Here is a 13,953-nt window from a genome sequence, read left to right as displayed (position 1 = left end):
CTCATTGCATCCAAATATGTTATCTCTGACTTCAATGACCCTTTCCATGCAATTTTCCTCCATGAATGTGTGCAAGTTCTTTTAACTTGCTGAATAGTCCATATTAGTGTTACAGGGTTTTGAACCAATTTGGTACAAGTGTAGCTGCAAGCTGTGGAGCAGCAGGCAGAGCATCAATATGTTTTGCCGTTTTCATTTCTCAATAAAACTGCATGAAGAAATTTAAGGAGAATGATTCTATTCCAGTCATCAGACAAGTCATTCCTTCTCTCTTTGGTTCATTTTGCTTTTAACCCCTTGTCTAATGAGAGGAAACCCTTAGGTCCAAGGAAAGGTTTATGGCTGCGAAGAGGCATTTCTAGCTTTTCTGAATGAATCCCTGCATCTACAACATTCTGTCACTGCTGCCTGATAAATATATTTTTCTGCACAATCTGAAGTTTCTGAACTCTAAGATTCCAGACATAACAAGCTATAAGAAGAAAAGGTTCACTCATCACTTTTCCCAGTGAAATTATTCATTGTAACAACCAACGTCCCCTTCCTGGAACAGATGGAAAATCACCTGGGAAAAGTTTTGTGGGGATTATTCTCCCTTTGAAAGGGATATAGTCACTCTGATCATGAATATTTTTCATACACCTCCAAAGTCTAATGGGGCACCATCTTTTCACGGTGACTGTAGAGCCAGTGCTGGAGTTAACTTGGTTTGAAATACCAATGAAAGGTTTTTGGCTGTGAAGAGGCATTTCTAGCTTTTCTGAATTAATTCCTGCATCTACAACATTCTGTCACTGCTGTCTGATAAATAGTATACAAGTAGCTTACACATCCTGTATTGTGAACCTGGCTAGATTTACAGAGACACACTGGCAATATGGGAGGGGGCTGCTGCTCCCCTGGAGCGCTGCTGTGTGAGCAGCTCAGTTTGTGTTTCACAGAGCAGGGCAGCAGCCACTGTGCTGCATCAGCTGCCTGGCATCTCTCTGTGATCTGGAGCAGCCAGATGTGAGGATGTGAGGATGTGAGGATGTCAGGATGTCAGGATGTCAGGATGTCAGGATGTCAGGATGTCAGGGTGCTTCCCAGCCTGAGCAGCCCCACTGGTGGGACAGCCTGAGCCAGAGCCCTGGTGCTGCAGTGATCCCAATGCCGTTCCCGGCTTGGCAAGGGCAGTGGAGCAGCCTTTTCCACGTTCCTATGCAGTACAGGAATGGGGCTTTTTGGGCAGGGAAAGGGAGATTTAATACCTATTTTTCAAATAGCTGAGTCAGTCCCTGTATTTCCTTCACTCCCAGCAAACAGAAGCAAAAGGCCAATGTCGCCTCCTGCTCTGCCTTCCCATCCCTTTTCTGAAGTAAACAAATGTCAGCAAATCCTGCACTAACAACACTGTTAAAAATATCCCCCTGTCAGCAGACAGGTTCATTCCCTTTGCTCTGAAGCTCTCTCTTCATTGCAGTAAAGGTGTGCTGCTACATCAAGATAAGCAGTCTAGGTGGAAATCTCTGGCCAGGAGAGGAACAGAGGCGTTGTGCTCTGCACCACAGTGTCACCAGCTGGAGTAATTTCCAAATAGGAATTATTAGTGTAGGAATTTGATACGATTTGACCTGGTAACTATCAAGGTAGAGGCTAAACCTGCTTTACCCAGCTAGAACTTGTCCCTGGGGTAGCAACTGAAAATGAGCCTCAGCCAAGATGCAGCACTCACTCTCTTTGGTGTTTCAAACCAAGTTAACTCCAGCACTGCAGTCACTGTGAAAAGATGGTGCCCCATTAGACTTTGGAGGTGTATGAAAAATATTCATGATCAGAGTGACTATATCCCTTTCAAAGGGAGAATAATCCCCACAAAACTTTTCCCAGGTGATTTTCCATCTGTTCCAGGAAGGGGACGTTGGTTGTTACAATGAATAATTTCACTGGGAAAAGTGATGAGTGAACCTTTTCTTCTTATAGCTTGTTATGTCTAGAATCTTAGAGTTCAGAAACTTCAGATTGTGCAGAAAAATATATCTTATAACTGAAAATTAAAAAATTTTCTCCTTTCACAGTTGGGTCCCATCACTGATAACATTTTACACTTGCCTCATGCATAAAACTCCAGAAATTTGTCCCATTCCCTTCAAACACTCTCTTCATTCTCTCAAATGCACAGATGCCCTGGTCATTTTTTGGACATGTATTCTTTCACACCTTTTTACTTTTCTAACTATTTAACCATTTTTTGCTTTTCTTTGAAGAATCCATTATTGCTCCCTCTTTGCCAGAAAGCTGCAAATGACAAAATGTATTGTTTCTATAATGATTCAAGTACAGATTATTTTTGCTGGATGCCAGAATCTACACTTGATTGAAACATTTTCCTTCCTCAAGTTTCACTAGTACCTTATTCTTTCAGATGTTACTAGATTATAAAATCCTGGTGATAAAGTGTTCTGACCAGTGTCACAAATCCATCCTATGCTTTTAGCATAAATGAGTATTTAGTAAATTCATTTAAGACTCAATCTAAATTCATTATCTTGTCTTCTATATGTCACTTAAACTCATCAATAAATAGCAGTTACCTTATGTGCAGTTCTTGCTTATATTGTTCATTAAAAGTCTTAAATGAGAAACAGCAAAAAGCATTTAAATTCATTGCTAAGCACAGCAGAAAACTAAGCAGGATTCCAACTTTATGTACAATTTGCAAGCCATATACATTAGCTCAAACGTAAATCTCCCTTAATGAGGTGTGCAGCCCGGTTATTAATCACATCCATTGAAACATTCTCCATATTCAGCTCTATTTCAATGCAGGGGGGTTGCTATTTAATATTTCTGTTCCTTTGAGCAAGAAAAAGTGTTTCTAGGCATGAAAAATTGTAAAATTCGACCTTAAAATGAACTGTAGTAAATGAACCTTGAATACAATGAGGTGTCACTACAGATCAGTTAGAAGCATGTTTGTGTCTGGACTAGCAGGTCTTTGGCTCATCTCCAGGGCTCATTCTGGGCTTCTACCCAGGGATGCTTATGGGGAAGCTCTGGAAAGGTCTTTTCAGTATGAAAGATCCAAAACTGGATAAGATTCAAAATCAGAGATGCCAAATTCTTGTTAGCATTAATTATTTTTAATTTAAATCAAGATCAAGGTCCCACTGTGGTGGTCTCTGTGTAAACAAGGATAGCAGTGTTTGCCTTGAGAGCCTGCAAAATGAGAGACAGAAACTGATGAAAGATCAAGGATGTGCCAAAGGGATGTGATGTGTAAGCAAATGATCTCCGTGTGATTTAGCTCAGTTCCCATAGCTGCTTGCTTGTGCTTGGGCTTCTTTGTGTAGTCTGGGACATTTATTTTGAGGTGGATTGGAAAGGGTAGAATGAGGGGGCTGTCAAGGTCTGTGGAACAAATTACCTGAAGAGGGAACATATCAGAAAGAAGACTAAAAGAGCATGAACAACCACTTTTAATCTGTTTCAAACAGATTGATGTTAATCTAATTTATAAGTTGGTGTTTCTTAGGAGATTGGAAGGCAAGGGAGGAACTACAGCTGTGAGTGTTACATCCTTACACCATTTTCTCCTTGTACAGGTGTCTACAGCTGCAGCTGTGGTTGAGAAGTTGGCAGAATTTCATGCGAGCAGTGTTAGGCTGATACTGAGCTTTTCTGAAATGCAATTATGCAGCCAACTCCAGACAGAATCAAATGTTTGCCTCTCTCCTCACTGCTCCTCAGCCTCAAACAATCATGGACTTGCTGTTTGCCAGGCTCCAATGAAATGCCCATGAGGAGCCCAACGCTTTTATGTTTTGGTCTCGTTGGAAATTCCCAGAATTATTTAAAAGGCTTTCAGAAGTGCTCATGCAAGCAGAAATAAATGCAATTACTCAGAGTACACATGAAGGAATAGTCTGTATCTTTAACAGCAGTGTCCCATGATGCAGGGCTACTTTTTAAATGAGGTTCATGCTGGAATGAGGATATAGCAAAACTTGCAAGCTGGAAGTATTGACATGTTCAGGCCTATGGCAAAGTGGCCATAGTCCAGCAGAAATATTTTTAAGGAAATCAAAATATCTATTATATATAACTGACTTTGCTGATGATATTTGTGATGGATTTAAGTGTATTTTCTGTGTTTATCAGAAGTGCTAAAATCTAGCAATAATGAAATCTCTTGTACAGCACAGGAGATTTCCCTGAGGTCTCTGTCAGTAAGGATGATGGCTCAGCTGGCTGAGGTTTCATTACACTTGGTTAAATAGTCTTTCTATAAAACCCAGCTTTTTTAAATTAGACAATTTATTACTATAGAGATCTGTTACTTAAAAGGAAAATTCTACCCTGAATACCTTTCAAGACAGAAGGGCACAGCAGGATGTAAAACCCCTCTGTCAGCATTTCTACATAATCTGATTAGAGAAGAACTTGTGCATGTAGTCACCTTACAAGAGAATGCACCTAGAAAGGATTTAATTTCTCTGTTTAAATGCTTTTAAATATCATCAAATGCCATGTACCAAGTGCAACGAAGAAGTATAGGTTTAGTGAAAAAAAAAAAATCAGCAGGAGCTTCAGCAAGAGATCTTGACTGGACTTCATTTTTTTGTTGTAGTTACTGTAAGCTCTGTGGCATTCAGAAGATGTAAATGCTGTGATACCGATGAAAATTCCTATGGCTCAAGGGCACTCCTCCCTTTGGACAATGCTACTCATCAGTACATCACTGACACAGTTAGACCCTCTGTCCCCAAAGTCTGAACATCCCAGGCAATTTGCTGGCAGGTTGAGGTCTGACTTCACCTCCAGTACTGAGATTCTGGAGAAAGGGTAAACCAGTAACCACAGTGGGAGGGGTTTAGCTCCACAGCTGCCTCATCAAACCCTCTCAGTTACCGCTAAAGCAGCACAATAGCCAAGGCAAAACTAAGTGAAGAAATGATCAACAATAGAACTATGTGAACAACTCAATTAAAATCACTTTACAAGTACCCAGAGAGATGTAAAATTAAAACCATTCTTTTCCTACCTACATTTTAGATTGGTTTGAACAAATGTTCTCTATCTTTTCCTTCTCCTTAATCAAGCTGGGAATTACTTTACTCAGTGTTGTGGTTAGGGTCCACTTCTTAGCTGGATGCATTCTGCTGAGATTTACCTTTATGGAATGGGCTCTGGATTAAGGTACACATTTCCTACTGCTACCTAATGTATGACCAAGCTTCAAATTTTCTTTGCCTTCTACATCAAAATCCCTAAGGATTTACTGACTCTTCATAAAGAAGTGGTTTAATAATTTTTTCTATTGCTTCTTCCCTCCCTGAGATGCAGAGAGTCCTTGGTGATTGTGATTAATTTGCTTAATCTCTGTGCTACAGATTTTAAATGTAAGTGGGGATACCAATATTAATGATACTAATATTAGTGATTTAGCAGAACAACAAATGCATCCTACACTGCAGTGTGTTGAGATGCAAAGTTGTTTCTCTGTAAAAAAAAGTGATGTGAACCTAAACTCTCTAAAACTGGGTGTGTTTTCAAATCAGTAAACCTGGATAAGAGAATCCAAAGACCCAGCAGCCTGGTCTGGTGGAAGGTGTCCCTGTCCATGGCATAGAGTTGGAATTAAATGGTCTTCAACATCCCCTTTAACCCAAGCTGTTCTATGATTCCATGATTCTGTGCTTCAATATGCTCCTAATGATCATGGCCCCTGCTATTATGGGGCATTTATTAGATAAAACCAGGCAGTTTTTTCTAGAACATAAATTATCTATTACCAAGGGGAAAAAAAAAAAAGGTGGTTACCCCCTAGATAAAATAATGTAAAGTTTATTTCCATTAGACTCACAGCAAAAAAATTATAATGTAAAAATATACTTCTTGACCACCTCTCTAATTTGAAGGAAAGCTGCCTCCTCATCCTTTGTATACAAGTTACATGTGGCTGTTAATGAAAACTGAGTACAATACTTGGATTTCTCTGTGCAGAAGTGCTGAGTAATCTGTTCTATGGCACTTCTAAGACTTTTTTGTTTAAAATATTATGTAGTCACCACAAGGTTATCACAACATTGTCTGCTATCACCTACTGCAGTAAATAATGTTCTTTATGTCTTGGTGCAAAAAAAAAAAAAAAAATGCAGAATCATCCTGATCTTCCTTCCTAGAAAGTTTACAAAAGCTGGCAGCAGCCAGCAGCTCTCCTTCCAGCAGAGCCTCATGGCTTCAGACTGGGGTATCAGTGGCTATTATGAAGAGTGATAAATGCAGATTAATCTCCTGTCCAAAGAAACTGAGTGTGGCAGAGGCAACAGCTCAATGCTGAATGGGCATGCTTTGCTTAAAGAAACACTGAAGACAGATTGCTTTTCATGCTTAAAAAAAATCTTAAGTGTCTCAAGACAGAGTAAGGTGTGATGGAACAAAAGTAAGAGACCTCAGGAATGTGAACAGAATCTGTCTCCCAGTACTGACAGGATGTACCCAGCATCTACATAACATTTTTTAATCTAACCTCTACACTTGCAATGAGGGAGACTTTATTGCCTCCTTAGATTGTGTGTTCCAGAGTTTAATGAAGCTCAAAGAAAGAAAGAAAGCTTTGTTTTTTCTGATATCTAATTTAATGGTTCTTGGGGATATTATTCCAAATGAAACCAATGGTTTCTTCTCCAAGCAGAAATAAGAAAGACTTGATTCTTGTCCTCATTATAGCTTTTTTATGTTGAGTTCTCACTGACATTCCAGTCTATGAGGAGAAAAAAAAATCCAACTCACTCAATTTCTCTTTGATTTTCTCGTACTAATAAAATACTATTGTTTGCTGGTTTTATTCTCCAGGGCATTCAACCTATTTTTTCCATTTTTCTAAAATGTCATCCATAGAAGAGGTCTGGAGCTAGATGACTTTAAAGGTGACTTCCAAACCAAAACTTTCTATGATTCAATAAAAGAAATCACGCCCCAGTTCAAAACAATGCTCCAGTCCTCCTTTTTGAAGATAAATTGCTGCTTCTTTCCATTCTTTTTGGACCATGCCACCTACATTTATCCCCTGAGATGATTTCTAATTGTTAAGAGATTGCTGTGGCTTAACTTTTAATTAATTCATTTCTCCAGGTTGATTGAATTTAACTCAATCAAGTGCTCTTTAATCTCTCATTTCACTCTTTTTATTTCTATCCCTATCTTCTTCCAACTTATTTTAAATATCTGCTCATAATTATTTTTTTAATTTGAGGCAGAAAATGTATTATTTATTTCCATCTTCACTGCAGCCTACCTTACTTGCTCTCCTGCCCTCACAAATAATGGAAGAAAAATTTCTTGTCTCCTTTCCTTTAAAGTAGTCATAGGCCATTTCCTATCCAGCAAATAAAAAAATTGCTGTACTTCATTCATGTCATGTTAGTACCAGAGAAACTTGGCAGTTTTGACCCAGAGCCGAAGACCTTCTGACCCTTTCTGGAACTGCTCAATGAACTTAACTCTACTGTCAGTGTTGTTGTGGCACTGGGAATGAAGCTGAAGGAACAGAATTTTATAGAATGACTATGTTGTCTGAATCTCGAGAACTGTCAGAAAATGTTCAGGAAAAATGGATTTGTATCCTTGTTGGGAGAAGGGAATAAACCTGGTTACCTGGGGAGAGCAACAGAGGCTGACTGAATAACTTGGTGTCAGAGCAATGACATGGGAAAACCAGTCAGGCAAAGATTTCCTCTTGTGTCGACAAGAGAATTACTGCACTGTATTCCCCAATACCTGTGTCTGTGTGATAGAACTGAAGTTACTTGTAAAAGGGGAATAAGTGGAAATTTTACTTTTGTATAATAACAATTATTGGAAAATCAGTGCCAAGTTTGATACTCAGAAAAGCTATAAATTTCAATATTTTCCTTAAGATAATATTTGTTCCATTTGCAAAAAAACTTTGAGTTTAATTAGAGCATTTTAATATTGAACATTATTTTTTACAAGTTTGGGCACACACATAAGTGCATTTTCTTGAGTAGTCCTTCACACATGTTTGACAATAAAGCCTCTCTCAATTAATTGTTGTGTAACTACCCCAAGGTTAAATGCACCCAGGTACTCATCACTGAGAATGTGATATATCAACAGTTATAAATTAATAACAATAGAAACATGGCAAAGGTACAACTGTGAGAATAAAATCACAGGAGGGCAGATAAGTGAGATTTTGGAATAAGGAGAGAAATGTCCGTATTGCTGTTAATTGTTGACAGAGCTGGTAGAGCATTGCTGCACCCATTCCAGTGCTGGAGCATGTCCAGAGAAGGAAATGGAGCTGGGGAAGGGCCTGGACACAGGTCTGAGGAGGAGCAGGTGAGGGAGCTGGGGAGGCTCAGCCTGGAGGTTCAGGGGGGACATTCTTGCTCTCTACAACATCCTGACAGGAGGGGACAGCCAGGTGGGGTTGGGCTCTTCTCTCAGGTAACAAGCAGTAAGACCAGAGGAAATGGCCTCGAGTTGCTCCAGGGGAGATATAGATTGGATATTAGGAAAATGTTCTTCACAGAAAAGCTTATAATTGGAACAGACTGCCCAGGGAAGTGATGGAATCACCATCCCTGAAAGCATTTAAAAGATGTGAATACGTGGCACTGGTTTAGTGGTGGGCTTGGCAGTGCTGGGTGAATGGTTGGACTTAATGGTCACTTCCAACCTAAATAGTTCTGTGGTTTCTGCACCATTGAATTAAGCCATGCCAGGACATGGGCCCATGAAGTGGTGACCAGCCAGCCTGGTCCACACCCTGCAGGAGACTTAAACACTTGCTATAAACATATAAAAATTGCATTCAAGTCACTTGATTCTGCAGATTTACTCAGCTGAAGGAGACAGTTCTTTCTGCTTGATGGCCCAAAAATGACAGTGTTCAAGACAGCTGTGCCATGAGAATTTGAACAACTCACCTTAAACTTACCAGGGAATTCAAGGTCCCTCCTGAACTCAGAGGCTGGTTCATAGGAGAGAAGTATTTCCACACAGGCTTTTTGCTAACTGCAAAACTTCTGTACTACTGCATGTTTATCTTTCACTGGGGACACTGATCTGCAGTAGAGCAGGTAACATTCACAGAACCTGACAGTTTATGCTGTAATTTTCCCCGTCTAGAATGGCTGTCAGAAGTCTGCTTTGGGCAACATAAGCAGCTGTATGAATCCAAACAAATCTAAAGACAAACTCAACAGACCTTTCGTTGCACACACGTGATTATTTGCAAACCTCCTGTTGTCATATTTCTGGGTTTGAGCTGAGAAAATTTGTGTTGTGCCTTCTTTGGTTCATGCAATTCTTCCACAGAGAGTGAAGGTCCACAAACAGGCAGAAACATCTCCAATCTACTCCTTTTTCTGCTCGGTAGTGTGTCTGCTTATGTTGGCAAGACTTTTCTCAGGGTAGATCCAAAGTGCAGAGAGCTTAACATTTTCTAATCCAAATTCAAATTTGTCATTTTAACAGTTTTAATTGTTTTAATTATTACTTGAAAGCCAAACCAACAGCTTTGGGTTTTTAAATATTAGATTTTTAAACTTTTTTTTTAATGTTAGCTTTTTGATTTCCCCCAAGCTGAAATTCTCTAATGGTAAAAAAAAAAATGTGTATGTATGCATATATTCTTTTCAAAATGCACATAATATGGATACATACACATGACATATAACTTTTACTTGTTATTTATTTGTCTTCCATTTAAATCAGCTTCAACTTTACCATTCTGTCACAAAATTTAATAGCTGTAGACCTCCTAGACTGTGACTGTGACAAGTAAAATGAAAGTAAATCTGTATTAAGTTCTAGTTTATTAAAATATCATACCCCTAAAACACTTAAGAATGGAATATAAGTCAAAACCTGTCACAGAACAGTGACCACATCTGAGTTTTCTGAATGTCCTCTCACATGAGCTAAGAGAACTCTTTGTCAGCAGGAGAAGCTCTGGATAGCAGAAAGAGACACAGATATCATCATAGAAAATAAACTCATGCATTTTCTAGACAATTGATGTGGACCAATGGCTTAGTCAGTATTCTGCTCTCCATCATTACTACCAGCATGTCAATTTTCATAGTGTGCAAAGTTGTGTGTTATCATTGAGAAGTTCCAATTTCACTCAGTAGGCAGAGATACAAATTACTCTGGTTATGTGTACTTACAGTGTAATTTTTCCTTTATCATATATGAAGAACCCAGGTGTCCATTCTTAGTCACAACCACTCATTTCTCAAACAGCCCCTCTGTAGTAGTTTCACCATTTAAACATAATCTTTCATCACTTTGGGAGAGAAGTCTCTCTCGATGTCCCATGGAATTTCCCCATTGAAAATTTGAAACAGTTCTCTGATGGGTTTTAACTGCCACAAAAAACCAGCTGCCTGGTAAAAATCCTGCTTCTGTGACCGCTCCCATTAGCAGTTTCCCTAGCTGCTTATGGGTCATGGGTCTAGACTTTTGCATATTAGGGTGTCACTTTGTAAAGATGCACAGCTCAAAGGAGCAAAGGGTTCTTCTTCTCAGGGAACAGAGATATCTTACTTCTTCACTAGCACAAAGGACTTATCTCTGTCTCTGTTCAAGCATCTTACAAGATCAGTATCACTTAGTCCATCATACACACCTTTGTTCAAAATCCACACACAAATTTGAACAAAATATCCCTAAATGCATATCTTTGCATGATTTGAAGGGATATGTTTGTCCAGTTTCCATGGTTTACATCCAGAGAAGCCCAGTCAGAAATGTCCACTTCCTCAATCCATTCTTCCAATAATCTTTATCAGTTCTTTCCCTGACTTTATATCATGCTGTGTCTCTACATGTTCCTTCTTCTCTCTCTCAGGGGAAGGGTTGGAGTTCTGAAAGCTTCAGGTTGCCAAGAAAGGGCTAAATCTGCCCAGGCCTGCGATGGTCAATGTGATCTCTGCAGGGGAGCAGCTTCTCCAGCCCCTGCTCCTCAGAGGAGCTGAGCTTCTCCTCTCTGCCCCAGAGTCACCAGAGGAGAGGGAGAGAGGGGGCCCAGCCCACCCCTCGATGGCAATCGGGGTGGGCTCAGCCCAGCTGGGCCCAGAGGTGTTATCAGGGGCCTGGCTCTGCTGGTTCCCCCCCGGCTCTGCTGGCTCCAGGCCTCCGGCTGCCTCCCCGGCCTGACGGGGGGAGCGGCAGGGCCAGGCCGGCCTGGGCCGCTCTGACAGAACATTACCTGTTACCTGTTCAAGTGGCCAAGAGGAAAAACGGGCTGACTTGGACACCCTCAGAATTTTATATGGGTATTCCTCAAAGTCACATCTAGCTTCCTCAATGGTCCAACATATGTCAATATTTAAAAATGAACTCTGATAGGTGCTTGCCTCGAAACAATTCCAAGGTGCTGGCAGGGAGCTGTTTCCACTTTAACTAAAACGCAAACGGTGTCAACCTACAGCACCCTTTAATTTATACTTTTTGGAAGAAAATGTTACTTGTATTTGTAAGTGTTTCAAGTTGAATCCCTTAGACCTTGAAAGATATAGTAGGATGACAAGAGGAATTTTTGGAATGAACCCCAGACTTGAACCAAACTTCATGTTCTCCTGTATTTGCTGTCCATTTGGGAACTAATTCAATGTCCATTAAAATCAATTAGTGTTTTCATTGTTTTTCTTAGCTCGGAGTCTTAGAAAATCTGGGCTGTTAATTTAAGTACCTGCAAGTGAATGCGGTATTTAGATTTAGACAGACATTTATGAGTTTTCCACTTGTTTAACCAGTGACAAAAACATAACAAAATTTAGCTGACTAAATTTTTTTTTACTGCTAGAGGTTGAAACATCTGGGGGATGATTGGACCCCCTATGTATATGCACACATATAAACTTTGTTTCCTCATTCCAGGTCACGGAACCAAAGGCGTGTTTGAACTTCTTTCAGGATGGCGTCGGACCAGAGAGAATCTGCCATTCAAGGACCGAGTAGCAGATGCCTACTCAGATGTCATGGTGTCCTACACGATGACAAGCTCCTTGTATTTCATAGCCTTTGGCATGGGGGCAAGCCCTTTCACCAACATCGAAGCTGTAAAAGTCTTCTGCCAGAACATGTGCGTCTCCATCCTGTTGAACTACTTCTACATCTTCTCTTTCTTTGGCTCCTGCCTGGTCTTTGCTGGCCAGCTGGAGCAGAACCGGTACCACAGCATCTTCTGCTGTAAAATCCCCTCGGCAGAATACCTGGACCGGAAACCTGTGTGGTTCCAGACCATGATGAATGATGGCCATCAGCACACCTCCCACCACGAGACCAACCCGTACCAGCACCACTTTATCCAGCATTTCCTCCGAGAGCACTACAATGAGTGGATTACCAACATCTATGTCAAGCCATTTGTGGTGATACTGTATCTCATCTATGCCTCTTTCTCCTTTATGGGGTGCTTACAGATTAATGATGGAGCCAATATCATCAACCTTCTTGCCAGTGAGTCCCCAAGTGTCTCCTATGCCCTCATACAGCAAAAGTATTTCAGCAACTACAGCCCCGTGATAGGCTTCTACATCTACGAACCTCTGGAGTACTGGAATGGTACTGTGCAGGAAGACCTAAAAACACTCAGCCAGGGGTTCAACACCGTGTCCTGGATTGAACAGTATTACCAATACCTTCGAGTGGGTAATATCAGTGCAACCAACAAAAGTGACTTTATCAGCATCCTCCAGAGCTCCTTTTTAAAAAAGCCAGAGTTCCAGCACTTCAAAAATGACATCATTTTCTCCAAAGCTGGAGATGAGAACAACATAATTGCTTCTCGTTTGTATCTTGTGGCCAGGACTAGTGAAAACACACAGAGGGAAGCGGTGGAATTGCTGGAGAAGCTGAGACCACTTTCTCTTATACAGAGCATCAAGTTCATTGTGTTCAACCCTACCTTTGTCTTCATGGACCACTATGGTTTATCAGTAACTATGCCTGTCCTGATTTCTGGTTTTGGCATCCTGCTGGTGTTAATACTCACCTTTTTCCTGGTTATCCACCCTCTGGGAAATTTCTGGTTAATTCTCAGTGTCACCTCAATAGAGCTGGGTGTCCTTGGTTTGATGACCTTGTGGAATGTAGACATGGATTGCATTTCTATACTGTGCCTTATCTACACTTTGAATTTTGCCATAGATCACTGTGCACCCCTGCTTTATACATTTGTATTAGCTACTGAGCACACCCGAACTCAGTGTATAAAGAACTCCCTCCAAGAGCATGGGACAGCCATTTTGCAGAACGTTTCTTCCTTCCTTATCGGGTTGGTCCCCCTTCTCTTTGTGCCTTCAAACTTGACCTTCACACTGTTCAAATGCTTGCTGCTTGCTGGCAGTTGCACACTTCTGCACTGTTTTGTTATTTTGCCCGTCTTTCTAACATTTTTCCCACCTTCCAAAAAGCACCACAAGAAAAAGAAACGGGCCAAAAGGAAGGAACGAGAAGAGATCGAATGCATAGAGATTCAGGAGAATCCTGATCATGTTACAGCAGTCTGAAAGGCTTAGAAAAATATAATAGTATATTCTCTTTTTAAAAAAGCATTGCACAGAGATGCAGGGAAAATAGAGCAAAGATCTCAGCTGCTTGTGCTGGCCAAGTCTGACAAGGCAAAGAAGATCAAGAAGGGGTATTGATGACACCTCAAGGTGCAAACTTTTTTTTAACAAAAATAATGAAAGTGAAATAATCTCAAATGTTTCCTTTGAATCCTCATTCTCCACCAGGGAAGAGTCTGTTGGCCATTAAGTGTTACTGAGTGTCAAACTGTAGCTCTAATTGGAATTGTTTAATATGTCATATGTAGGACTAAAGCTAAGGTGAATAAAAGGAGTTACCATTAAGTAAACACTAGGGAGAAAGGCAGATTTGTTTGAAAAAATTGTCCATGGAAGAGAACTAAACAACATTTCAAATGAGAAA

At 40.4% G+C, this 13,953-nt stretch overlaps 1 protein-coding gene across 2 annotated transcripts in view; it reads left to right on the top strand.

Annotated features, from left to right (window-relative positions):
- The window catches only part of PTCHD4 (patched domain containing 4), an 81,411-nt gene extending 67,826 nt beyond the window's left edge, over nt 1-13,585 (top strand). For both annotated transcript variants that reach the window (XM_063391818.1, XM_063391817.1), the window contains exon 3: nt 11,896-13,585. In XM_063391818.1, the coding sequence (XP_063247888.1) occupies nt 11,896-13,529 (1,634 nt within the window). In that variant the 3' untranslated portion in view covers nt 13,530-13,585. The remainder of the gene's footprint in view (nt 1-11,895) is intronic.
- The last annotated feature ends 368 nt before the right edge of the window (nt 13,586-13,953 follow it).

Source organism: Prinia subflava, chromosome 2 (assembly GCF_021018805.1).
Source record: "Prinia subflava isolate CZ2003 ecotype Zambia chromosome 2, Cam_Psub_1.2, whole genome shotgun sequence".
NCBI lineage: Eukaryota > Metazoa > Chordata > Aves > Passeriformes > Cisticolidae > Prinia > Prinia subflava.
This window is presented reverse-complemented; position numbering and strand designations above follow the sequence as displayed.